We start from the raw sequence: 27,042 nt of genomic DNA, 5'->3' as shown, positions 1-27,042 counted from the left end.
TTTTTGAGACTTAGCCGAGTCTGAAAGGCCTTGTTGTTTGCCTTACAGTGTAAGCTTTGTTTTTGCTCCTCTCTAATTTGTCTAGTTCGGCTGAGTTTTTGTTACAATTTAAGATAGATAACGACCAATAATGAAATGAATTTAGATCACCTGTGAGGAGGAGTGATGTGCTGTATGTCTGCACTCATGGGACGACTCTTGTCCAATCAAATGACTTGGTCAGAACTAACTGTTGTACAAGTGACATATACAGTTAGAGGATTTTATCCATATGACCCACACCTACTTTGAAATAAAGGCAAAGTAAACAGGCTTTTGAAAAATTCAATTTTCTATTTTACTTGAAAATATAAAAAAAAATTACAACAAAATATTAATGGTCACATTAACAACGCACCTCAATGAAACCACATAAAGAGAACGTACTACATATCCATCTGTAATAATGCAAGTCAAGACTCACAAAAGAAAAATTGAAGACCTGACGGAAAACATTATTTTACTCCCTGTAGCGATGAAAGTCTCTTTAAGCACATCATAGATGCGACAGTACAGCCCCAGTAAACCAAGGCCACCTGTAGTCTCCTTTTTTAAAATCTGTCACATCTTTGAGTTCAGTCCGAATCTCCCTCCTCCACTCCTACTGCTCCCACCGCTCCAGCCAACTCGTCCTCGCTGCCTCTGAGACGATCCCCTGGACACACATAAACACTCGCCGTCAGTCTGATTCATTCATTCACCACATCCATCAATTACAAATGTATGTGCAGATCCTGGCATGGCTGTGACGATTTCATTAAGGCTGAGTGGATAATAATCTCTGTTGTCCCAGCAACACACATTACACTCTGCTGGCAGGCTGCAGAGCAAAATAAACAATGTTCCTTGTAGTGATAGTAAATACAGCTACTGTACGGTTTGAATTTGCATCAAAATATCAATTTAATGCTGTATGCACACAAAGCTTAGACCAACCTGAAGGGACAACCATCACAACTGAACATGTTTTGCTTTCTCTATGAAAGCTCACGTCTATTTTTAGAATTTTGGATCACACATCAGTGGAGGAATCACACTGCTGATGTTATCGGATGACTTCAAACCTCTGTGGAGTCTGGAAACCACAAAGCAATTAGCCTAATAATTCACACCAAGCTCAGACATGCCCGTCTCTGCGGCGTCAGGAAAATTTGGTGACAAAGCGCAAAAAAAAAAACAAACCAAAGTGTGAAACACTTACGGATGAGCTCAGCGATGGCCCTTTGTGTTCTCCTTTCCAGCTTCTCCAGTTTCTTCGCCACATCACGCTTTAGATCCCTAGATACAGAGTCAATGACAAGACCGTGTCTGTAACAAACTATCTTTCATTATAGTGAGACTTACTTTGCACAGGTTAGAAAAATATCTTACCAGTCTGGTTTTCTCGGGGCGAGGCTGGCCAAATCCTGAGGAAAGAAGAGAGCTGAATTTAGCTGCTACAACAAGTATGCTTTGTCAAGAAAAGGAAGACACATTTAAAGAGAAAGGAGTACTCACCACTTCTTCAATTATGGGTTCTGGATTAGCTGCCTCTAACTGGTCTCTTACTTTATCCTCCACTGCAAACAAAAGATATTTATCATCAAGGGCTTGTCTAGTAGCTGACCATGTGCTGGGGGCACGGCAATGACACTGTAACTTTAAAATAATCTGAGTTAATGTTTTTTTCAAAGCTTGTTTATAATTGAAAAGTTCTCACCTGATGCAGGTTTAGCTTTGGGCACCTGTCTCTCCTTCAGCTCTTCATCCTCTGGAGTGTAATTCCTCAGCTTCAGCTCTCTAAAAAGGACAGAAACACAGAGTCTACATTTAGCAGTAAGGACTGAGGAGAGAATGATAATCAGTCAACAATGCTTCCTCGCTCTTTTTCCCCAGCAGTCCTCTAAAAGTCCAGGAGGTGGCAGTGTAGGCAAAAATATTCCACAGAGGAGCATAAAGGACCATCTGCAAACCCTACACAGCTGCACATCTAATGTCTAGAGGAGGTCGGGTATAATGTCCCTCTTTATTCCTATGAACACGTCTGATTAACATGTTCCACCTGCTCCTGGGCACGGACTTGAGGAGAACAGCAAACAGCTGAGGAATGCTTTTCTTCATGTTGAATTACGCAGTCTTTCATCACATCTCCACACAGAGGAATTCTTGGCAAGGTTAGCGGACATCTCTGCAGATTACACGGAAAATCCACAGGGGCAGCGGTAAACTATTGTCTGACCAAGCACGGACCAAGAGAGTTATCAGCTGTTGTGAGCTTAACATGGATTTGTGATGAAGCCCTAGAGAGGGGCGCACCCTTGATACATTCATCACACCCCTGCTGCCAACAGACAGACCGATGCCTTGTATGGGTATGGGCAGGAATGCTGGTCATGTTCTGCCTTTGGCTGACTGAGGTCCACTCCTAGTTCACAAGTCTCTCTCTATGCCTCCCGAGGAGGATGCCTCAGTGGGGGAATATGTCGCTCTATCCATCTCATCTTTAAATTGAATTCTCATGCCACTTATACACACACACGCCTCACTGATGAATCAAAGTGAAGTGAAACAAAATCATGTAATAGAAGTATGGCACATGAACTGACTGACACGCAAACTATGATAAAACGAATGAAATAAAACAGAGTGGAAGTACATCAGTGGTTGTTGTCAGTAATACAGAGTCCAGATGGCCTGACAGCAAATCACAACAGGTTTATTAACTTAGTGTGGAGTGTGGGGAAGCCAGAAGGCATCTGTCCAGGTCTAACTATAGACTATCATCTATCAGTCTTCGATAGATCATACTGTGATGAAATAAAAATACATAAAAGAAAGGACGGCGCTCATCATTAAATCACCATTTTGAAAAGGATTCTTCCTCTAGGAAGCAATTACATTGCTTCCTATTGTGTGGAAGTGGGAATATTGATGGTGGTCAGGGAATCACTAACAAGTTTTATCCTCTGAGAGCTATCAAGAGAGGCTCTGGGGGACTATTGATATTAAAACTAAACTTCACGCCACCCTGGCCAGTAAATGTCAAGATGTTTATGTGATCTGTGACTACAGACGGGGATAACAGACATTACCCTCTTGAGTTGCAGACAGAAAAAACAGAATAAACAAACCGTACATGTAAATTTTCTGTCTTAAAAGTTTGACATCACCCCCTTTTTTTTCCCCTCTGCCGTCTCCGAGAGTGTTTACACATTTCCTCTTCGAGCACACATCAAAGAGAGGCAGCAATAAATCTAGAGCACTGAACCAAGTGTGACTCTCTCGAGATGTTTGGATGAACTGTGACAGAGGGGGGAGGCGAAGGTGCAGCTGAGAGTTCATATGTTTACACACTGACATCAAGTTATCTGCTTCATTCACCAGAGCAAAAAAAAAAAACCTTAACCTTGAAATTCTCAGGCCTAACAAGACGTAACAGGAAAATCCACATGGTGCCTCCTGTGGAATAGGCTTGGAGGAGGAATGCATGACAATACACAGAGAGCTGACAAAAGCTTTCTGCCCAGGATCTACTGTTTGGATATCTTAAACGTGTACATAATTCATTTGAAGAGCAAATAAGTTAAAGAGAAAAATATGCTGACTGTTGTGGTCTTTCATGCCTTGGTTTGGCAATATGATCTCCCATTAAAGATTAATACCAATCCCAAGAAACGTTACACTCACAACCTGCAACAGATGTGTGTCTCGTCTGAGCAAAACACAGATTAAACAAAAAACCCAGAGTTCACCAAACACTGATCTTTTCTCTTCGCTGACAAATGTCTAAATTAGGACATTTCCCCCGGGATTGATAAAGTATTTCTGATTCTGATTCTGATTAAAAACTCTGCAGCATTGCATTTTCATTCTCATGAGAGAGAGAGAGATCTGTCCAGTTGGACTGGAAGAAACGCAGCGGCACTCCTTCAAGCGCAGTCATTAAATATAAACAATGGAAAAAAGGTCCTGTAGGACAGGAAAGATGGCTGCTCCTTCCTACTGACTAACGTACAAAGTTGAGTAACCTGCAGGATATTTGAGCAGTTAATAGCACGAGGCTATGGTCCAGCCCAGCGTAAACACTGCGTCGCACAACCTGCACTCTGCTTGCGTTGGTGTCACAGAGAGATGGTGTTCAGATAAAGGGCAGATGATGTGATGATGAACTTTTTTCAGTTCCGTTTGTGCAGCATAAAAAGACTCAAGGGGCGAGCAGTGGTTGAAGAACACATGACATGCATTTATAAAAAATAACAGCTTTTTTTTGTGTGTGTGGTGTGATGAACCAACCTGTGCCTCTCATGAGTAGTCTCCTCTAGTGAAGCTTTTTTCTTCTCTGGCTCATCATCTTCCTCTCGCCCCTCGTTAAAATATCAACACGCCATCATTAAAATCATTTCAATTTATCATACAAAGTAAAAACGTGATGAAACATGAACACGAAATACATTGACAAAGATCAGATCAAATCAGCCCATTGCAAAGATCTGGAGCAGTAAAGATGCTGTACATACACTAAGCTAATATTTGCATAGGAAAACAAAAATATTTGGGACTCAAATAAGACATTTACATTTGCAGCGTGATTATTAGTGAAGTGTCTGTGCTATAAATAAAAATTAGGGAAATCAGATCACTAGTCCCTCATGACTAGTTGTAATGGCAATAACGAGAACAATCACAACATGCTGGCAGACGAAAAACTAAACTAAACAGACTATGACACAGGCTGGAAGAAAAATAATATTGACCCCAAGTGAAAAGTGGTAACAAAGACTCTCGAATCCCTCCCATCTTGCGTTTTCCTGAAGAGGCTTCCTGTTCACCTGCTAGAACAATTCAGAGGACTGACCCATTCTTCAAGTGCAGCACAAAAAGGAAAACAATCCCCTGGCTTTAGGAATCCCAACAAGCATTGCTAGCTAAGCGAGTGTGGCTCTGCTCAACACCAGCGTAGTGAAACATATTCTGGTCAAACTGCCAAAATAGTGGCTTACACACTGAACAGGGTTTCCTGTTGCAAGAAGACTTCATATTCAGAATTCAATTTTTTTTTTCCGTAGTGGAGCAGAATGACCGTGTAATGTTTCAATGGTTCAACACAGACATAAAACTCCGAGTCCAGTCAAATATATGGGTCAAAAGACAAAAAGATGGATGTTGATACGGGATTTTGATCCTGAGCAAAAATCAGCTCAGCATGCAATGTTATTTTGAGAATAACTGATAAGATTAAATTCTCAAACACTGTACTCCACAGGGTGTGGTAGCGGCCAGAGAGATGTTATTTTGGTGTGTTGCTGCTTCAAAAAACATCCCCATACTTCATTAAAATCCCCTTTTTTAAAAATCAGTAAAAGTTTCAATTTCTCTTCCGTCTTTTGACATGAACGTTTCACCCCCCTCCCACCATAAAAACAACACCTGTCTCTACCTCTACCTCTTTTCAGATTTATTGTTGATTGCCGAGAACTAAAAACTATCCTGTTATTGCTCTTTGACCTTTTGCATAATCAAGATTCATTGTCATATCAAAAATAAACGCCTGTAAACAAGAATGACAATCGTCATTTTCCTCCTTCTTTTAAAAAGAGCTAAACACAAATTTGTTAAATCGCGCCTGCTTCATTCGCACTGTGATGTCAAATTTATGTCTTTCGTCACTGTAATCAGTGGGTGAAAACTCAACTTCAGAAATACTGACAATGCTTGAGAAGTTGAAACATCCCACCATGGTTAAAACAGCTAAAAATTTTATTTAATGCACTACTACAAAATACATGTATGTATCTGTCAGAAACTACCTGAGTAATATCGTGGGGATTTTTTGTGTGAAAAATATCTGTGTCTCCTTAGTAATCCAAGACTGTTGCTACCACTGGAGGTCATATATATCTGGCCTGTATCAGAGGAGCTGTGCTTTTATTATCTAATACTGAACAAGAGTCAATTTCCATCAGTATGAGGAAGCAGGGTCTTCCTTTAGGGGCTCTTATCCCTGCAGCCTCATCACTGAGGTGTACATGTTGTGGTGTGCAGCTAACTTACTGCTCCAGCTTTGCTTTTTAATCAAACGAGCTGCAGAGCAGCATGAAGTTTAACTATGTAAATGTAAAAAAACACCAGCTTGTTTGATGATAGTGTGTCACAGAGGTTACAGAAGTTAATCGATGGTGATTGTAACTTCACTTTATGTGCAGCTGGCCACATTCACCCAGAGGAGCCTGGTTTATTGTTATGGCCGCTATAAACACTGTGGAAACCTGCGCAGGTACAACACAGACAGCTGGTGTTGTGGAGCAGCCATAAACTCTCGTTCAGCCTTATAAAGTAAAACTGATCTCAGGTTTTAATTTGGAGACAAGACGAGGGTGAAAACACTTTGAAGTTATCTCCGAAAATTAGCCGCACACACCAGTTAAACTACAACAGCACTTTAACAAGTTAATATTCAAGTTAACTGGCTTTGAATTAAAACATCAACCCTACATCCTTTTTATTTATTTTTCTACACAACAACAAAGTCACGGATCACTCATGTTAGCATGCTAGCTTTAGCTACAGGCTAAAGTGGGCTAACGTGAGCTAACGTCTCCTCGTCGGTTTGACCGGAAACAGACTTCACGACAGAAAACACTTACATGAAGCTGCTTGTCTCTCAGTGCTTTCAGCCTCTCCTTTCTCTTCAGGGCCTGCTCCTGTAGCGAGCCAACATTTTTCTCCATGTTTATCTCCACACACGCCGCGGCTCAACGCTCTCTGACATCCATTAACGCTCCTGACTCCTGAGAGGAGGAAAAAAAAAAACGATCGTCGAGCACATCGATTGCAGCAGCCTGTTGATATTATTATTTTGTTTTGTTGACAAATTTCTTCAGAATGATTTAAAAGCTGGATTAAATTTGAAGCATTATCATTAAAAAAAATCTAATTCCTACTGAAGATAATGAGACAAACTGTTGGGATGTACTCAAACATGAAGTTTACTTATATTAATTTAACTTTTAGTACCTTATAGGTTATTTTGAATAGTACTTTTAAAAAAACTTTATTATGCTCTATATATTAAGGGGACTACATACATAGGACAGTGGCACACTGTCCCGACTGTTGATGGTCACATTGTCAGGTCCTGGTGAGGAATGTAGGCCATTGCCATGGTAATACAGCTTCACTGTATCCATCCTCCTAATGATCAACATTAGTGTGTAACAACACAAACTTTGTTTTTGGTAAAGATGCTAACGATGCTTAAAGATCAGAACACTAATAAATAAATAAATTGCACATTTGTAAGTTTTGTTTTAATAGACATTAACTCCTGGCACATATCCTGTTATAGCAAATACGAAAAATGTAAATGATCTACTCAGTACAACATACACACCACTTGTCTGAAGAAAAAGTGCATTTTCTCTGCTATAGTTGCACAACTGACACTTTACAAGCTGTTTGACATACAATAAAACACGATAAACTGGTAAATTATGATGCCTTGTCAGAGAAAAATCACCAAACTGCTTGCAATAGCTGGGCCCATAAACCTGACTCCTCTTGTAAGAAGAGTCTTTTTTTTAAATCATTTATTTATGCTATTTAAAACAGTAGTACAACTATTTATACTCAGTATATATGTCTCAGACAACGATAATTTCCTTTTTAGAGAACTGATGATGATGATGTGAAGTGTCTTGCTTGTAAAAGAATAGGTAAACTGTTACCAGGCCATGTTGGATTACAAATATATGGAGTAAGATCAAACACCACCTCCACCCAAACCACTTAAACTTCTTTTAAGTTAATGCATTTTCAAAACTTGGCACTACACAAATCTACAGTTTTACTGGAGTAATATTTTGAATGTATCCCTATATTTTACTTTGTGTAGGGCTCCTTTTACTAATGTAATTTTCTTTATAGAGCCTGCTAAAGGCATCAGGGACCATTCAAAGTAGCTATTAGAGTCTGAAGTTCAGTCCTGCGTTTGTTTATGTGTTTATTTTTTACAAATTCATCATTCTACAGAAATATTCTGAAGCCCAGGCCCACTTCTTTTTCACATATCTAGGATCAGTTGCACATATGAAATCATTTACATCCGCGCTTTCTTTTATGATGGATACATAAATTAAAAAACATGTATTTTCTCTATCTAACCAGACTTTAACTTCGTCTTGTTCAGTGAGAGGAGGCTCCATCTGTGTGTTTATGTGTGTGTGTCTTTAAGAATATCAGCCTACCTGTGAGCATGAGCTACAATCAACTCTTCACTGCGTCTCTCGCCGTGTTAATAGACTCAGACACTAGTTGATGACAATTTGCTCCTGCTCATCACACATAACACAGGACTGAATCCACGGACAGAGGGGGGTGATTTGTTGGTCTTGAGCGGATGGCATCTGTCGCTTCCGTGGGAACTCTCTCCAATAGGAATCATACAGCAACAAGCTCGGTATAAATGCGGACATGGGTGTTTCTCCAGACATGCATTTCCACGCATTTTTGTTCCTGGTTTTACAGTGATCGCACCGTGGGCACAACCGACATGTTTTGCTTTTTCACACCACTCTGATAACTTTGCGTGCCGAGACAGAAAGACACTTTTGGCTGTGGATTATTGCGCACTGAATTTAGCAGGAATGGTTCACAGGAGCGTGCCGCGTCCTCCTGCCTTTAGGAAACTACTTCAAGCAGCTGTGGCTTTGACAGTGCTCACCAGTTTCATGATTTATTAAAAAAACACACAAAGGGAGACGATGAGCAACCACAAGGGCGGCGGGATGGCATCGAAGGAAAGGCTGTATGAACTGTGGATGTTATATTACGCAAAGGTGAGTGCAAGTGCGGAAGACCTGACGGTGACACCTGTTGTTGCAAGCAGGTCCTCTGCCTGAAGTTTAAAACGTGACCAGATCCACGCATGATCACAGTCAATGTGATCTGCACCGTGTGTCCTGGTTTGTTCTTCACGTTTGTTACGTGAGGAAGTCGATTTATTTTCTCTCGTGTTTATTCAGCAGCTGTTTATTTACCTAATGGTGGAGGCTGCGCGTACTGCGCGCATTAGAGAGGTATATATCGTGTCATAGGCCTCGTTTTATGACTGTCACTGAGCCATTAAAGTCAGTGAAAATAGTCGGTAAGAAGTGAAAACCGCTTCATGAATTGCGTTTGATCCTGTACCTGTCAGGCAGGTGTCACACACTGAGGCCACTTCCTGTTCCTGTTCCTCCCTGTCTGTCTTTCTCGATGAGGCACATTTAAACTAAAATGCATTTTGATATTGTTTTACTAGAAAGATGTCCTCACATATCACTTGGAACATTTTTGTTTTGAGTAAAAGCCAATATGTTACCTATTTCAAATATTAAATTTGAAACAATATCTGTGTGACATAATTCAGCTGGTATTTAGTTGGTATTTTGGTCTCAAATGCTGGTGTGTGTGTGTGTGTGACTGCAGCTCACTCCCCTGTTTGTTCATTAAGGTGCAGCATTTTGGTAATAATGATGAGTAGTTAAAGAATATTGCACATGTCCTCATGTCACCTCTTGATGGAGAAAGAAAGTTTGCCTCTGAATAAATAAATTATTATTATTTAATGTCTTTGCAATCTGCTTCCACGCCTGAGGACAGAGAAAACAAGATGAGACTTCTCTTTCCAAGTCTGCATGAGCTGTATGTTCACTGTGGGGGAATTAGGACTCCTCCTTGTTATCACAGCAGATCTAAAGGGCTAGTTTCATGACAGGGGTAATGTTTAGTCATAGACTTAAGTAGTGTTTCATTATATATTTCTATTGAATTTTGATTTAATTTAGCACCAGGCTTAATCCCTATTGGCAAATCAGCCAAAGGCTTTAAAGAGGGCAGACGGCAATGCCAGAATAACTGCAAAAATGCCCTAAATGCATCAAGTGAGACAAGTGAACTAGAAGTGTATCTCCTCTCAGCATTTACTATCAAAGTGGTCATTGTGGTCACATCCCAGAGGAAGTGTGTTTCTAATCCGCCCTTTTACTTCTCCTCTGGGCTGCTGCTGCTGCTGCTGCATGTTTAACATATAATAAACTTTCCCAGTTATGCCACCGTTTTATATGACAAACTTTGATAACAAAAGCTATTGGCTGGTTCATAAATAATCCACAGCTTGAAAGAGTCATCGGCATGTGTGTGTGTGTGTCCTGAATGTGACTGTGACAGCTGTCAGGCATCTCCATGTGCAAGACCACTTCCTTATTAAGCTACTTTTTGGCTCTCAGTTGCCCTCAAGGCTAAAGGAACAAAACGTTTCTCGCTCGATAACGACACATAGATTTCTCTCTCTTCTCTTTCTTCAAAGTGAATTTTGCTCTCGCATGTGTGCAAATGACCTGCCCTTATTACAAGGCTGCGATGAAGGATAGCAGAGGAAAAGGATTTAATTGAGCCCGGTATTAAACGTCACCACCTTATGTGACTCAGAGAAACACAATAGGCTACAGAAAGGCAGCAGAACCACTTCAGAGAACAATTACTTGCCTTTCCTACATCAACATGCCACAGTTTTGTAATGTTTTTGTTCTCTGCCTGTTAGTCAGGTTGACACACAACAAACACCTGTTTTTTTTTTAAACTGGACACACACCAAGGAAAGTTTTTACTATTGCACATGAATCAAACAGGACAAGAGACTCGAGCTCTATTCAATAGGATTATTGTTAGTGCTGTAAACAAGCCTTTACTTAATAGTGATAATGCCCTCACGCCCTCTGTTTGAGTCCCAACAAACACACCCCTGCAGGTGTTTTTACACCTTGTAACAGATCTGAATTTTAATCTGTCAATATTTCAGGCTCTAATGATAACACTGTTTATCCTCAGGTGTAGTCATGTATTTGTTTCAGTCTATGTATGTAAGAGAAACCCTGACAACATGAGTGCATGTTCTCTCAAATGTTCGGTAAACTTATATTTGAATGGCTTGACATATCTCTAATGAATCCCCACAATTGATTCCAACCTGTTTGCTTATGTACAGTATCACGGCAGTCCTTCTGTATCTGCTATAAGAAAGAAAAACTTGCTCAGGCCTGTTGGTGATAAAGGAGCTCTGCTTCCTCCGATTGTGCAAGAAATCACACGCCCCACGCAAGAGTTTCAGATCAGCTGAGGACTGATGTGAAATGTTGAAAAGTCATTGTGATATAGAAGTATCTCGTACAAAAGCTGGAACAAAATTTCTCTACAAATAACCAAACAAACAGGCAGGCATTGATAGATGAATTGACGTGCTCTATGACAGAAGCTGTCACAGTTTACAAACGCATTATATCACCATAGACATTCATTTATTTCATCACATGGATCTATACACAACTGTATTGACAATGTCAACATACAATGTTTGTTCACTAAATGCTTCTTGGTTATCAGGTTTTTGCAGTTTTCAGTGTGTTGAGAGCCTGTTAGACAAAGTGGTGCTCTGCAAATCAACACCATCATTCAATGAGCACATTCGTCTTTTTCATTTGCTGGAGTTCAAGACCTCCAGACAGTCGTAAATTTAAAGCTGTATATCTCACATCTAAGAATGTGTTTCAAACCACCATCGAATGCTCATGCTTGACAGATATGGACATACTCTGAACAGTCTGATCTAATCACTGAGGGAGTAACATAACTTGTCAGATCGTGTCTGAAGACACCCAAAAGGGTATTGTTTTGTGCTTGATGTTTTCCCAAGTCATAATAGTTTAATTAGTTTGGTTTCATTACATGAAAGTTGTAGGGTTGTCTTCTTAACTGATTACTTTGAGTAATTTAGTTTATAACTATCACAAATGTAATAACAAGTGTTGGTAAAGAGTAACCAGAGCCCAGATTTAAGTCTTTATGTCGCCCCAAACTGCTAAAATACTCAACTGTATTCAATTTACAGTTTGGTATTTTAACTCTGTGATTGATTCATTCATTTTCTGTGAATTGTTTAATCAACTAATCAACTTAGTTGTCGATGGTTGCAGCAGTTCAGTTAACTCTAATGACTTAAATAAGCTGGTAGACCGTTTCACATTTTTTGCCAAAGCGTCATGTATCAACATGCAAGTAAATATTTTGATGCTGAAAAAAATCAAACAATCACTAGTTCCTGCTTCTCAGTGTTGTGTGGTGTGCGTGTGTGTGCATGCGTGTGTGTGTGTGTGTGTGTTGGGGGAGTGGACTGTTAATCAGACAAAACAAACAATTTGAACTTGTGCGGTTTGGAAATATGTCACATTTTTCATGTAAGCAGGATATGACCTCATTGATGCAGCAGAAGCAGTGGCCAGAAAGCCATTATGGCTACTGAACTCATGTGATAGACACCCTAAAGACCTTCTAGATGTTATAATTATGGATGAAAGTGAGAAAGAAAGAAACATTTTTTGTCACTTGAGAACAAGTTGCTGCAGTTGCAAGCTGCTGGGGGAAAAAAAGTGTGTGATTATCCAGTGATGATTAGCTTGAGAGACTGTTGGAGAGACTGACTAATTAAAGCCTGCAGTGGTAGAAATGGACCACAGTGACAACCCAACTGCCACCCATCCAAACAGCTGTGAAACCACCTCCTCCACTTGCTATGAAGAGAGAACAAGACACATTTCCTGGATTTTGTCACCACGCCGCCACTCATACTATTGTCTCAATTACTAATAACACTCCGATCCTTGTCCATCCATGTACCCCGCTGAGAGACACAGCAACAATAGCGATCCCTGCAGCTCACTATGACTGTCCTGTGAGCCCTGTGACTAAATCCCCCTGTGTGCCTCAATCTCCCCTGTTTACCAACAGAAGGGCCAACCAGGAAAATCAAAGTGTTCTTTTGCTTTCACTTGTGCAGGAAGCAGGAGCGAAGCAGAATGCCAAGCAGCAGAGAGCGACACAGCTGCTTGGCCATGTGCAGAGAAAACAGAGATAAATGACACAGTTTATTGGGGTTGGTATCTTGTGGTTAGTTTGTGACATCTGTTCTAATAGTGTCATCGAACAAATCCTCACGCTAGTTGCTCTGGGCAATGTTGAATTTTATAGAACTGAAAGTGTATTACTTGAGAGCTGAGTTGATCAATAGTCATTTTTTCAGAGGGATGATTATTAAGAACTGTTCAGGGTGCAGACATAAAGCAGAGCTCTACCAGGCGTCTGAACCAGCGATGCCACTGAAAGCCTTTATGTATTTCTCATGGTTTTACTTCTCATTAGCCAACCAGATTCACTTCCTATTTGTGATCAAATTCTTTTATATTACGCTCTCAAAATCTACCTGTTACAGTTACACCCAGCCAAAGCATCTGTGCTTAACAGGGAACAGAAAAGATGGTGCTTCCTTTCCCATACAACTATAAAGCTTACTTGCTCAGTATAAAAATCAAGGATGTCATCATACAGAGTTGTAAAGTCAAATTAGTGTCACTTAATTAACCCTTATTAGAATTGATGAGGTTTGGCGAGCAAGGCATTCATCATCATCATCATCAAATCTATTATTATATCCTCCGTAATGTTAGGGTGTTGTAAATAGTTCTTTGTCTTTTCCTCTCCTGCTCGAGTTTCAAATACCTGATTGTCCAGATGTTGGCGGCACAAAACAATAGGTTGCTTCCTGTTTTCACAGAGTACATGCTGAGATTTTATGCAATATCCCTGTGATTAATGCCATTTTAATGTCATATTATTATTTTATTTATTTATTTTTTCAAGAACCAACTAGGCAGATTTTGTATGTCTAAAGCTTACACTGTGGAAATACAATATTCTTATATTATGTCATTCACTGATTGATCTCGTTAGGTTTTAGTTGTACTCTTGCACAACAATTCCAACAGCGTAAGCTGAATTTCAATGTTTCTCCTGCAGCGTTCTTTTGTTGTGTTAAATTTAGAAGTATAAATGCAGTTCCCGGTGTTTCATTGTTGTTGTGCTAAGTTTTTGTTTTTTTTAATAGAGGCCTTCCTCATATCTGCTCACAACTAGCAGTGGAGCCAAAAGAGGAAGGGGTTTGACAAGAAGGAGTATGAAGGAAATAAGCTTCGGTTGACGTGACATGTCATTTCCTGGTTTGCTCGCTTTACGCTGGAAGACAAGAAAGGAGCGAGTCAGACGCTGGTGGTGGTTAGAAGTGATGTGCAGCTTCTGAGCTGCTGGTTGAGGACTACGCTGAAGGCTCATCTGAGACTGGGTTCGCAAGAACCTGGCACCCTGTTCAGCCACATACAATGAGAGATGGACTGGCTCATAAGTCAATGCCAGTTGGTAATGTACATTTAACATTAATGCAGCATTAGAAAAGTTACACAATGTTTTGCATTACTAGACAATTCGTTACACATTAGATATGCAATGAGCTGGAACATGTGGTTACTGTATGTGCTGTATGTTGGAGGTCTGCACTTGAGGTTTTTGTCATGGTGCGGCAAACACACATTTACTTGTTGGCTGAGGGGAAGTGCCTGATTGATTGTTCTACCATGTGCCTTTTACAGTACTGCATGTTATTTGTGTACAATGAGTCAGTCAGACTGCAACAACTCATGTCTTCCCTTACACCGCCTGCTCTACAGAGGCTGTCTCAGAAATCTGCTAATCAGCTAATCAAAATGTTCAGTTTGTTCCTTCGCACAGTACATCAAGAAACATTTCAAGATGCCGTGCGTTTTGCAATTTGATTATGAAACACCGGGTTCCCACAAGTAGCACCAATTGTCTGAATCGTCAGGTCGTTAGTTGTTTAGTATTAATATTCAGTTTGAAGTTGTCTGGTTATGTTATTCATTTGTTGTATATAGTCTATGTGAGATTGTGAGAGTGATGTGAGGAGGGCAGAGTGGCAGGATATGTTGCACTGCAGAGGCCGATTTAAAGCTGAGATAACGACGGTTGTATGTAAACATCCTTGTACGACTGAAACCGTTTTAAATGATATTATATAAGGATGCTGGAATGTCTTGTTGAAGACAATAACATGCTTGCAGTGAAAGGTTAAACTGCTTTTTAAGGTTTACTGGAATTTACGACTGTGGACTTCAAAGATATGTTGATTTTGTTTTTCTTCAAACCTCCCAGTTTTGAAAAAGGAAAGAATTGGCTCATGCGTTCCTCTCTGTGAGTTACATCTCTTTGCAACATCCTGTTACAAAAAAACAGGTCATATGCTTTAGTCAGTGCCATGTTTTCAGCCACAGCGTGTCATAGTTAAATATTTTTCAGGTAGTGGTACAACTGTGCACGATGCAAAAGCATTTATGCATTGATATATTGATATATACATACAGAAATGTTGCAGAAACACTGCATACTACATATGTCTGGAGGCGGGAGAGTGACTTTATTGCCTCACTTGTTCTTTCCGCAGAAAGATGTGAGCTATCTGCAGCAGTGGTTGGAGGCGTTCGTGTCGTCCTTCGAGAGGCTCATTGATGTGCAGTCACTGGAGCCTCGGAGGTGAGTAGTAACAGTTATTTATTTTACACATGGCCAGAAGCTCCCACCGCTTTCTATTCCCCCAAAGCAGGATGACCTTTGACTCTCTGTGGATACCATTTTGACATGTTTATGTTATGCGTAAACGCAGCCCCTATTACAACGCCCTTTGCCTTTTTGCTACTGCCTCCCCTCCCTTCTCTTCCCACATCTCTTCATGATCTCTTCTACCTTCTCCCAGGCTGGAGGAGTGCAGCTCAGAGGTGCCCTTGCTCCCATGGGAGGTTCTGGTGTTCCTCAGCACCCAAATACGGGACAGTGCGGTGCACCTCTCTGGCGCCGCAGAGCACAACAGCACCACCCCGCACCCCCTACTCCTCCTCAAGTTCTTCATCATTGTCTGCAGGTGAGGGCCCAGCCTGCAGTGTTTACACTTCATCATCATGAACGTAAACATTTTATAAAGTCGAACAGTTATCAAGATGTCCTTTATCAGTTTCCTTTTTATTAAATATTAAGTCTGTACCAATATCCAAAGAGGCAATGGTGAGTCATAAGAATTACAGAAATTGCTAGTCATATTGTGCAAAGTCTCAGCTCAGTGTTAGGACGTTATTCCTTGCATTCTGTGCATCTACTGTATTTTTTGTTGCTGTTGTTTTTTTTGGGTTGGGTAAGTAAAACTCAATTATATGAGTTTCTCTCTACTTCTAGGAATATGGAGAACATCAACCCAGAGAACACCCCTGGTTTTGTTTTTGAAACCATCAAGCTTTTGAATTTCTGTTTGAATCAGGTAAGGCCATTATAAACTCTAATTCAAACAGGACACAGAAGTCAGTGATTTATGATGGGGCTTGGCGCCACAGCATGCTCAGTATTATTCAGGCAAAGATTGTTTCTGCAATGTAAAGTAGAGAGGCAGTGAACCTATACAGAATTTACTTTATAATTTGTGACATCCTCAAACAGAAGCAACAGAACTAGTTTGTGAAAAGAGAAGTGGGTGTGTAGCTGACCTTCTATTCATTGTACTGGAATGTGTTTTGTTGCATGTCAGAAGAACGTCAGAAGCAGGTGTATCTATGCTGAAGATGTTACAGATGAATGTATGCCTAAACTTTTCCCTTTCCACATGTTCATTAGCTAAAGACAGGACAAGGGGATCAGTCGTCTGTGCAGCTGGTTGTGCAGTATGGACTTGTGCTGTGTGAGAGTCTGTTTGACCCTTATCAGACATGGAGGAGACGCCTGGCAGGGTGAGTGTGTACTGCTTTATGCTGTAGATTGCATGTGTGAATGTGTGGGAGGTGGAATTTAGCCACACAAAGACCAAAAGACTATCTTATGCGTTCAACATCTTGCCCAACCTTTTGTGCTGTGTGACACCCTGTTTTGTTGCCTCTAAGTCTTGAAGTCAAGCTCCATTAGTGTCAGCAGCATTAGTGGAAGTCTCTGACTGACTAGGCGTGATGTGAGTAGGAGTCAATGCGGTGACCTGAGGCTTTGTGTGTTACAGGGAGGAGGTGAGCTTGCTGGAGAGGAACAAGTATAAGTTCTCCCCACTGGCTTTGCCAGAGGAGCTGCCTGCCCTCTTCCATGGTGAGACACTCCCTTTTGTCTGCTCTACAACTCTGATCCATGTCAAAGCTCACATACCACAAAAATCAAACTGTTCCCAGCTTGGTCCAAACACAGCTTAGATCTGTCATCTTTAACTGTGACCTTTTTCTTTTCTCCAAATCGCATCCTCTTCCTAAATCATCCTCACTCTTCTGATCAGAATTTTAGGTTTGGGCAAAATTATTCCGTGTCTAATTATCAGGTTATCAGTCCAAGCATTTCTAATTATAGAAGCCCATTTGATCATCGATGACTAACTCTAATACTAACTCTCTAAGCCATGTGGGAAAGTTTCAGTATGTCGATTTAATAGGAGGAGGATTAATTAGTAATATTTGGAGGTAATTGTGTAATACCTAGCCAATTATCATGGTATTTAGCATGGCATTACAGGGGAATGTTAAGCTGAGCTACTGTATATTACTCTTTGACATTTGTTATTTATGTTTGCTTGATTTTATCTCCAGCATGCTTTAGCAAAAGGGAAAGAAAAAAAATGTATTCTTTACTTGAATGCTATATCTGCATTGTGGTCAGGTGATAGCTGGCCTCTCTGGTCATAGCATTCTTTCTTGGCTTGTACACATATTCACAGAAAGCCTCAAAGAAAGCGAGCAGATCCCAGAGGCCCTCACGCTCAGATTGGTTCATCTCCAGGGTGCTGTCATCAGTGGAGGAAAGGTCTGTTACTCTGTCTGTCATCTTTATCATTGACTATTTTGCAGTCTGTGCAAATTAAAACTGATTACCTTTTCTATATTTTTCCCAGAAGAATGGCCTTCTCGCCATCACCCCTCACTCCGTTGAGGACCTGTTCTCTGTCCTGCGAGCGTGGTGCTGCGGGACCTCCCCTGAACCAAAGGGCATGGCACTCCCACGGCTGACCTTGCAGTGCTTGACTGCGATGATCCACCTCCTGCACTCCAGCAGCCCTGTGGAGCGGCAGGTGGAGATCAGGACAATATTAGAGAACTTCTTCCAGCTCCTCAACTGGAATCGCCCGCTTAGCAGTGAACAACAGGACAGGCAGACCTGGGAAGAGAGTCTGATCTCCCTCCAGAGCCAAATGCTAAGTAAGAGCCACTAAGACTGGAAAGAGTGGACAGAATTTCTTTTGTATCGCTTTTATTCAGCATAGAGGTCAAATAATTGATTTCCCCGTTGCCTGATGAATAAGATGAGTCAACATCCTTCATGTTGCCAATTTTAGATGCTGTTCCTGAGATCCTGCAGTGCTCCGACAGACCAGTTCTGCAGGCTGTGTTCCTCAACAACAACTGCTTCGAACACATCCTCAGGCTCATTCAGAACAGCAAGGTCAGACCCCTGCCGACTCTTTATATCTGTCCTTTACTTCGTCACATGGCCTGCCTCTGCCAGTCTGTCACCTTTTTTTATGTGTGTCATGTCTATTTCCTCTTTCATTTTCCTTAATGGAACATCTGATGTTTAACCTGTTTCTATTTGATCAGTGTGAAATATTACAATATTTATGTATATGCTCTTAGCTTGTGTTTTTCCCACACGACGACAACACACATGCATATGCTGCAGCTGTAAGGAGATCGCCTGTCAGAAACCTGTCTCCATTATCTGTCTAATTTTGTCTTTTTTGTTGNTGTGTTTTTCCCACACGACGACAACACACATGCATATGCTGCAGCTGTAAGGAGATCGCCTGTCAGAAACCTGTCTCCATTATCTGTCTAATTTTGCCAAATTGTTTGTCTTTTTTGTTGTTGTGCGTGTGTGTGTGTGTGTGTGTGTGTGTGTGTGTGTGTGTGTGTGTGTGTGTGTGTGTGTGTGTGTGTGTGCATACCTGCGTGTTTAGCTCTTTCAGAGCAAAAGGCGCAGGCCGGAGCGTGAGGTTATGTGTGACCTCAATACATGTTTACTCACAGAGGTCGAGGTTGACCAGGTACTTTCCCCCACTTGGTGTAGATATTGGTCTGTCAGCAGGAAACTCAGCCTTCTCTCCACTTGTTAACAGCTCTGAACTACTCAAACAGGAAGTTTTAGGCAGGAAGTCTGGCTCGCACTCATTTGTAAATAAAGCAGGTAGCACAGCTGTACAGTGTACATTGTCTGGAGTTCTCTTTTATATTTGTCTTATCTGTCTACCTGGAATACAAGTCATATGTTATATGTAAACAGTTTGTTCTGCTTGAATCCAACTTGAAATACGCTACAAGGACAAGCTGGTATTTAGCTTTATGCACATTGAAACGTTAAGATTTAGATTATCAACTGGAGGATTATTCTAATGCTTGTGCGTGAGTGTTGATTTATATCACACTCCTAATTAGAGGCTGAATTCCCTGTTGACAACACTGGGCAAGAAGGACATGGTGTGTTTTTCATAGTGCATGAAAGGGTTGTTTTTCAATGCATGTCTTTCCTTCTTTTTACTCATATTTTAGCGGTTGTGCTTGGATGAAAGACCTGGCTCATGTCCTGTGTTTTGGTGTTGCTTAATTTTCAGCAATAGCTGAAAGCTGGTTGCCTCAGTTCTATTTTTTTTTTCTTTTGGTGGTGGTTGGCTTTGGTTTTTGCATGCTGGGACCTATTTGTAATTGACAAAGAGGCAATTGTTTAGTGACTGGTACAGCAGCTCACTTGCTTTGCGCCAGTCTGCTCTAATAATTGTGGTGTAGGGAAAAAAAAAAGAAATGTGCTGTATTTCGTCTTGCACTTCAAATAATCAGATTTTTTTTAATTCATCCATTTGGTGAAAGTTTCACCTTTTTTGGGCTTTCGGTATAAATTCTTGATGATGCACATTTTTAATTCTCCCTATTTTGATATAGGTTTGGGAGAAAGGAACAGACAGTATTACAGTCCATGCCTTAGGAGTCCTCACAGCTATAATGAGTAACTCACCCTCTGCTAAGGTAAGGCCCTCTGTAATTGTATGTATCCCTTATGCTTCTGTATCTGAGTCTGATGAGGAAAGCTGTTTTCCGTTCTTTTATGAATCCTCATTGTATTCCTTTCCATTGTATGGAAGTGTGCCAACTAGTTTCCCTGTGGAGCAGCTTTCTTCAGACTATTTCTGTCTCCTTTCGCCTCAGGAGGTTTTCAAGGAGAGGATTGGCTACTCACAGCTGTTTGACGTGCTGAAGAGTCAAGGTCAACCCACCAAAAGGCTGCTGCAGGAGCTGATGAACATGGTGAAACACACATTTCCTCATTAGTGCAAAGACGGTAGAAGTCAATTCACTCTTATTGATGACCTTGTTCCTATTTAAATTGTTTCCAGTTAACCTAAATTTATCGAACCATGGGACCATGTCTATATCTTATCTTCATTCCCTGTCTCCAGGCAGTGGAGGGTGAGCACGCTCACGCCCATCACCTTGGCATCAGTAATGACCAGCCTTTGCTGCTGCTCCTGCAGTGGTTGCCTGACCTGTCGGGTCAGAGGGACCTTCAACTGCTGGTGGCCCAGTGGCTGGCTGCCGTCTGTGGTGGCTCTTTATCCTGTCGCACCGTGGCAGTAGAGGCTGGCATGGTCGGGGCTCTGCTGCAGGTGCTCTCACAGCCGCAGAGTCTGGACAGACAGTGCGCAGATGCCCTTTTGGGCCTCCTTCAGGACCTGGGGTCCCTGTGTTTGAGACCAGAGGAGCTTAAGAACCTGCTCCGACTGCTCAGGGTAGATCAGGACAATGGCGCAGTGGTGGGGAAGATGCACCCCTACTGCACTCGCATGATCCGAGTGCTCTCTGCCATGGCAGCCAGAGAAGGCCAGGACAGTGCCTTGCAGTACTTCGATCTTACGCCCCCAATGGCAGGTATTATGGTGCCCACAGTCCAACGCTGGCCAGGCAGCGGGTTTGCCTTTCACGCTTGGCTCTGTCTCAACATGGAGTTCTCCAACAACCGCAAACCTTCGATCAACTCTGGCACAGGGGCTCAGCATGACATGGGAAAAGGACCACGCAGGAAACAGCTCTACAGGTAAAGGGACACATCGATGAGAATTAAGTTGAATTGCTGTATTATATAACTTGTGACATAATGTGTTTTCTTCTGTAAAGTTTCTTCACAGCGAGTGGTACTGGGCTGGAAGCCTTCTTCACCATGGAAGGTGTGCTGGTGGTGGCTGTTTGCACTAAGAAAGACTACATGGCTGTCGCACTGCCTGAGCACCCACTAGCTGACTCATGCTGGGTGAGTGTGGACACAAATAGTATTGCTAGGATTTTGGCCAACATTGGTCCTCATTTAGCCTGTCTCACATAAAAATAGATTCAATCAAGGATAAAATCATACATAATTTTTCTAAGTGGTGTTGTCTGGGCCTGTGATTCTTGAAACATAATTATTGTAGGAAAATTGATCTATGCACCTCCTGGAGAGACAAGTAGCTGTAGGAACAAAATAAATATGGCTGAATTAAAGCCGTTAACCATGGCTGTGTCACTGTTTTGCTCTCAAAAATGTACCATTGTTTACTATATACTCCAGCCACCAAATTTGCATCTTCCAGTGTTGGCACCAGTCAAAATGTGTGTGCTCTTCCATAACTTCCTCATCACAGCATTCGGTGGCTATAGTCCACATTCCGGGCCGTCGTCCATTTGGTCAGAACCTGGTGACTGTCTACATCGATGGAGAGCAGCGGGTAACTGCTCAGCTTCGCTTTCCATCTTTCAGTGAGGTAAGTGACACTTGGCCATGAACATATGGTATGATGACTAAGTAGTTCCTCTCTATCAATCTAACTTCCCCTGTTTCTTGCATCTCCTCCTGAAGCCTTTTACCTCCTGCTGCATCGGCTCTGCAGGCCACAGGACCACTACCACCACCACCTCTCCCAACTTGCCCTCAACCTCATACTCCGGCCCATCATCACCTGAATTTGCCTTCCCTACCCATGCTCCTTCCCTCATCCGTTCTCAGTCCTTCCCAGCCTCCTTTGCAGGAGGCCGCTGGGGGTCTTTAGGGGACTCTCCTGTGCACACCATCCCGGCAGGACTGCAGGACACAGAGTGGGGAACACCCACGTCTCTGGATGGGCTCCTGGGCACTGCCTTCATCTGTCATGAGGCTTTGCAGCAGACACAGGCGAGAGCTCTGCATGCTGCAGGTAGGTCACGCTCTGCAACAATGCAAATGTTGTTGTACACATTATATACAGTGGACATTTCTGTCTTTTTTTTTTTTAGAATTTAGCTCCACTTCTTTACAATGTAAAGATAAAGATAATCAGTTGAAAGAATACTCCTGCAAGATTTTTTTTTACATATGCACCAAGTAATGTTTGCTTATTGTATGACCTACATTGGTTTCTGTTCTCCATCACAGGCCCAAATCACGTGTCCTTATTCAAAGCGGATGGAGAGTTATCTGATCTCAACAGCAGGCTTCTGCTGTACTACACTCCACAGGTGACTCACTGAAACTAAGCAGAACTTTTATATTATATTTTATTACAATGCCTTTATTATTTAAATTAATTCACAATACCAGCTTAAAAATCCTTGTTTACAAATGTGTGTGTGTGTGTGTGTGTGTGTGTGTGTGTGTGTGTGTGTGTGTGTGTTTTCCTCAGGCCTTCAAGAGCCAGATATGTCTGGACCTGTCGCCCAACCACCAATATGATGGCAGGCTTACAGGGCACAGGGTTGTAAACTGGGACATCAAGGTTAGATATGAGACATTTTAAATTTTCGTCATGAATTTAGCTGTGAAGTCTTTCATATAATTCATCACGATGAGTGAATTATCGCTCAGGGTGTGTCTTCATGTTATCTGCTGCTAACTTAAACTCTATTTACTGCGGTCTACTCTTGTTTTTTTTTCTATTGTCAATATTACAACATCAGTTTTGTTGTTGTGCTGCTTCCTTTCTTAATTCCATTTCTGATCTAAAGGTTACAAAAATATTGTGTATATGAATGTTTTCTTTCCCCTTTTTTCCCCCGCATACAGGATGTTGTGAATGTGGTGGGAGGTTTAGGGGTCTTGCTGCCCATGCTCCAGCAGGTGTGTGAGGCCGAGCCAGTTTACAACGGCAGTCAGGAGATCTCAGACCTGCTGGGACCAGAGCTCACCACCCCCAGAGGCCCTGCTGCCATGCTGCTGCCACTGAACAAGTCTGCAGGTTAGGTCATGTTTAGTTCAGATATTTGTTTTGATATTTAATTTTTTCCTGCATATATATTGTCTCGATGAAAGGGTTGGTTGACCTAAATTTCAGGGACATTGTTTCTAGAAAGAGATGATATCATTTTTTTTAAAAGATAATTGTGCTTAAACATAACTGTGAGAATGGATGGAGGCATTGTCTTTTGTAATTTTGCAACATTTTCAGGGCTGCAGTTGTTCCTGATATCTTTTATTCAACTGTAATGCTAAATGTGATTTTCAGCACAGTTCAGACTCAGAAGACTTTTTGGATAGCAGTGACTCAGAGTCTACACACGATGCATCATGCAAGGACAAACAGGAAGTGCTAGATAGTCAAACAAGAGCCACATACTATAACCTACAAGTAACAAGTAACGTTCATAGGTTAAATGTCAGGAGCAGCATGGGTATAATGAGTCAAAAGCTTTTTGAAGAATTGCAGCCCATTGCATATTTGTCTGCATAAATTATAATGTGAACAAAATGAGATAGATGGAAACAAACAGTCTCACAAAAGTGAGACAAATACCCTAGTGAGACATCTGACTAATGACTCATCCTGAGATATGATAATGTCAATAAAGTGCTTTGTAACGTAGAAGTACGACTGTGGGTAACACAGGAAATCTTAAAAGTTGTTTTGAACTATTTTTTTTTTCTCTCTCAGAGGGCAGACTAGAGAGAAACAGCATCGCTGCCTTCCTGCTGATGGTGAAAAACCTGATCCGTCATCACCCTGTCAATCAGGAGAGCCTGCTGCACTGCCATGGGCCGAGCATCATAGGAGCCATGCTCAGCAAAGTAAGTGCCATGCACATTAATTTGCTCCAGCAAATGGTAACTATTTGCGGGAAGAAGTGATTAGCATCTGAAAGTGAATACTTGACCTTTTCCATTGTATTGCCGCTGTGTAATTGCTGTGTAATGAATGGGTATGGTGTTGTTGAAACAGCAGTGGTTCTTTCAGAATGACACTATCACATGCTTGTGTAGGGGGAATTTATGCAGAGCTTATGCAAATTGCATGGTCTTTCTTACTGAGAACAAAGGATGTCAGCTATAAAATATGTTGTATTGAAATCTAGGAAAATTATATATATTAAAACAAAATCAAAAAGTAAGCGTATAACAGACATGGAGGTCACAGTGAGTTGTGATGCAATGTTCTCATTCCTGTTCCTCTTCTTGGTGTCATTATTTTGCTGATAAATTTCAGTTTCAAAACTGCTTAGTGAGTCAATCAAAACTAGCCATGTTGTCAGCTTTTTACTGATGATATAAAGAATATTGTGAATTAAAAACTGTAAATATAGTAGGTACACAGTGTAGGCAATGTAAGCTGCATCTGATGCTGAGCTATGTCAAAGACAAACTTCCACAAACTTTGTTTTTGGCAACAAAAATTAGTTTTTCTTCTCTTTTTTTTTAAAGATTGAGAGCAAATTTACTTTGTCATACAGTGCTAATAGATGTAAAACTTTGATGGCTGCAGCCAACCAGGTGTCATGTTGGTGCAGCACAATTGTGCTCTCTGCCTGACAGGATATGTTGAAATATATTACGATAAGGCGGAGCATCCTGTAAGGAAATTGTGTCCTAATAGTCACATGGGGTTGCCAGGTTTGGCAGTGGCAAAGACAGAAACACACATCCAGTGCGTACTGAAGACACTTGTACTGTATACGCTCTCAACTGAGTGCAGCACTTTATCAGCATCTAAGTGTTACTAAAAATAGATGCCACTTACAGATACATACAAATGAATGGAAAGATATTTAAACACAAACACACTTAAATAGCCATCTTCTGTGCATCTTCTGCTGCAGGTTCCTGGCAGTATGATGGACATGAACGTTTTAATGGCATGTCAGCTGCTGCTGGAGCAGGTCTTCAAAGAGGCCAACAGCCCACTTCTACAGCAACTCTACCAGCACCTGCTCTTTGATTTCCGCATATGGACAAAAAGCCATTTCGCTGTTTGTCTGGGTAAGGCTTGTGTTGTCGAGTAATACAGCTGCGAACCTTTTCATGTCTGCCGAAGTTGTTAGTGTCCCTTTTTATATGTATATGCAGACTAAAAGCACCGTAGAGCAGAGATGGAATACATTATTGTTTTGAGCTCAGGCTGTGGCAAGGATTAAAAGTGAATCTGTGCCCTCAAGCTGCACTTAAGTACTGTGTTTTGTAAATTAATGTACTTACGACACAACCTTGCCTATTCGTTTGACATTTATTTCTAAATGTCAAACTGACAGGAGATGGAAAAAAAGTCTGTTTTTTTTTTTCTTCCAAAGCCCATGTGCAGTACCTGTCGTCTGTGATAAACAAAGGCAAGCAGCGAATGAAGAGGAAGTATGGGGTCCAATATATTCTGGATACCATACGTACATACTACAGGTGAACCTTTGACATCCACAGTATGGTTTCTTGTTCTTATCTATTTTAAACCATGACTTTCATAAAAAGATTCATTTTTTCTTTTTCTATAATATGTTTGGTCATAGTGTGGAGAAAGATGGCAAGGCTCTCTCTGATGAAAAGCAGACGATTCAAACCTCTCTGTTTGCCATGCTGAAAGACTTTCTCAAGTCTCCGACACCAGAGGAGCTTCACAGTGTCCTTGCCTATATTCTGTCTGCAGGAGAGGAGCAGCAGGTATGTTTTTTTGTGTGTTGCCTCTGGGAGTTAAATTGTGTTTTGCAAATATATCCTCCGTGATCATCCACACCTTCTTATTTATTTTTGTGTTTTGGCATCTGTGTACTTCCTAACTCCTCTTGTGACCTCTTATCATATCCTCCCTATTTCTTGGCACCCTTCTTCACTTTTCTCCTCATGATTTCCTCCTCTCATTTCTCGATCAGGTCGTGAGGGCCTTGGATGTGCTGTATGAACTCTTGAGGAGCAGCCCTCCTCGTGAGCATGTGCAGGCTGTGCTACTGGAGTGGGGCGTGGAGCAGCTGTACAGCTTACTGCTCACTCCAAGCTTTGGAGATGAAGCCAGAGAGAGAGTCTTCAGGGTGAGAACAACTAACCGGGCCGCTTCGTCACTTGTCAATGTGATATGTTGTTAAAACAGCGGGAAAAAAAAGTATTTCACAATTTCCCTTTTTGATTTTGCAGGTTTTATACAAAATCCTCAAAAGCGAGCGAGTGTCTGAACGTAACAAGCAGCGCATTAAGCTGAAGGATTTCGGCTATCTTGGCCTGGTGTGTTGCCTTGACGACATTCCAGTAACCATGACCACTGTGCGATGTCTGTACGAGCAGGTCCTTGCTACAGGTAATGTCAAAACATTTCAGTGGGTTGAGTTCCCTTGAAATGGATGACAAAAGGGACCTTTATATGTGTCAAAGCCCCTGAAAATGTGTTTCTCTTTAACAGTTAATAAGCAAAAGTCAAAATTTAAGATGGAAGTAAAAAAGTTAAAAAAAACAAATAACCCAAAAATGTCATCAGAGTCTGATTGTAATTATTAGATTTATTCAATTTGGTGACGCTTTATTTTAGGGGTCCATAAATTCCTATTAATTTCCATTGTTTCCTGGAAAGAGAAACAATGGAAATATGAATATACACAAAGAAATAAGTTTCCTGTAATAAATGATAATAATTACATATTTACTTGGGTTTAAATGGAGCAGTTCTTTAATGAAAATCCTTCTGGAAATGTTCATAAACTCAACATAATAACTAATAAAATAAACAAATTATAATAAGAGGCTCAGAACTGTGTCTCATTTTTTTTTAAATCATATAGTTCTTCTACAGGATCTTTTCCTTCTTGCACAATGCAGAAAAATCATAAAAGCTGAAATCGT

General features: G+C 41.2%; 2 protein-coding genes across 3 annotated transcripts in view; one reads left to right on the top strand and one right to left on the bottom strand.

Moving 5' to 3' along the window:
• Positions 1 to 318: 318 nt before the first annotated feature.
• ccdc12 (coiled-coil domain containing 12) lies at positions 319 to 6,837 on the bottom strand. The gene is made up of 7 exons (XM_010756916.3): positions 6,663 to 6,837; positions 4,312 to 4,382; positions 1,739 to 1,818; positions 1,537 to 1,598; positions 1,411 to 1,445; positions 1,241 to 1,317; positions 319 to 694 (listed from the first exon to the last, which is right to left on the bottom strand). The coding sequence occupies exons 1-7, from the start codon at positions 6,744 to 6,746 to the stop codon at positions 615 to 617; spliced, it is 489 nt and encodes a 162-aa protein (XP_010755218.2). The 5' UTR covers positions 6,747 to 6,837; the 3' UTR covers positions 319 to 614.
• Positions 6,838 to 8,274: 1,437 nt separating this feature from the next.
• The window catches only part of nbeal2 (neurobeachin-like 2), a 33,909-nt gene continuing 15,141 nt past the window's right edge, over positions 8,275 to 27,042 (top strand). For both annotated transcript variants that reach the window (XM_019270929.2, XM_019270915.2), the window contains exons 1-25: positions 8,275 to 8,852; positions 15,398 to 15,486; positions 15,707 to 15,871; positions 16,180 to 16,261; positions 16,612 to 16,724; positions 16,985 to 17,067; positions 17,684 to 17,769; positions 17,858 to 18,161; positions 18,299 to 18,405; positions 18,920 to 19,006; positions 19,896 to 19,979; positions 20,160 to 20,258; positions 20,411 to 21,045; positions 21,126 to 21,258; positions 21,629 to 21,748; positions 21,844 to 22,177; positions 22,396 to 22,478; positions 22,643 to 22,735; positions 23,023 to 23,194; positions 23,888 to 24,021; positions 25,047 to 25,206; positions 25,515 to 25,617; positions 25,725 to 25,875; positions 26,085 to 26,240; positions 26,344 to 26,503. In XM_019270929.2, the coding sequence (XP_019126474.2) occupies positions 8,778 to 8,852; positions 15,398 to 15,486; positions 15,707 to 15,871; positions 16,180 to 16,261; positions 16,612 to 16,724; positions 16,985 to 17,067; positions 17,684 to 17,769; positions 17,858 to 18,161; positions 18,299 to 18,405; positions 18,920 to 19,006; positions 19,896 to 19,979; positions 20,160 to 20,258; positions 20,411 to 21,045; positions 21,126 to 21,258; positions 21,629 to 21,748; positions 21,844 to 22,177; positions 22,396 to 22,478; positions 22,643 to 22,735; positions 23,023 to 23,194; positions 23,888 to 24,021; positions 25,047 to 25,206; positions 25,515 to 25,617; positions 25,725 to 25,875; positions 26,085 to 26,240; positions 26,344 to 26,503 (3,808 nt within the window). In that variant the 5' untranslated portion in view covers positions 8,275 to 8,777. The remainder of the gene's footprint in view (positions 8,853 to 15,397; positions 15,487 to 15,706; positions 15,872 to 16,179; positions 16,262 to 16,611; positions 16,725 to 16,984; positions 17,068 to 17,683; positions 17,770 to 17,857; positions 18,162 to 18,298; positions 18,406 to 18,919; positions 19,007 to 19,895; positions 19,980 to 20,159; positions 20,259 to 20,410; positions 21,046 to 21,125; positions 21,259 to 21,628; positions 21,749 to 21,843; positions 22,178 to 22,395; positions 22,479 to 22,642; positions 22,736 to 23,022; positions 23,195 to 23,887; positions 24,022 to 25,046; positions 25,207 to 25,514; positions 25,618 to 25,724; positions 25,876 to 26,084; positions 26,241 to 26,343; positions 26,504 to 27,042) is intronic.

Source organism: Larimichthys crocea, chromosome XIII (assembly GCF_000972845.2).
Source record: "Larimichthys crocea isolate SSNF chromosome XIII, L_crocea_2.0, whole genome shotgun sequence".
Taxonomy (NCBI): domain Eukaryota; kingdom Metazoa; phylum Chordata; class Actinopteri; family Sciaenidae; genus Larimichthys; species Larimichthys crocea.
Note: the sequence above shows the minus strand (reverse complement) of the source record. Positions and strands in the feature narration are given on the sequence as shown.

Bases quoted from the DNA above. Each gene is read 5' to 3' on its own strand.
- ccdc12 (XM_010756916.3), bottom strand. From the start codon at position 6,746: ATGGAGAAAAATGTTGGCTCGCTACAGGAGCAGGCCCTGAAGAGAAAG. The intron at 1,819-4,311 runs GTTGGTTCATCA...TGTCCTTTTTAG, and splicing joins ACTACTCATGAGAGGCACAG to AGAGCTGAAGCTGAGGAATT. The intron at 695-1,240 runs GTAAGTGTTTCA...ATGTGTGTCCAG, and splicing joins GGCCATCGCTGAGCTCATCC to GGGATCGTCTCAGAGGCAGC.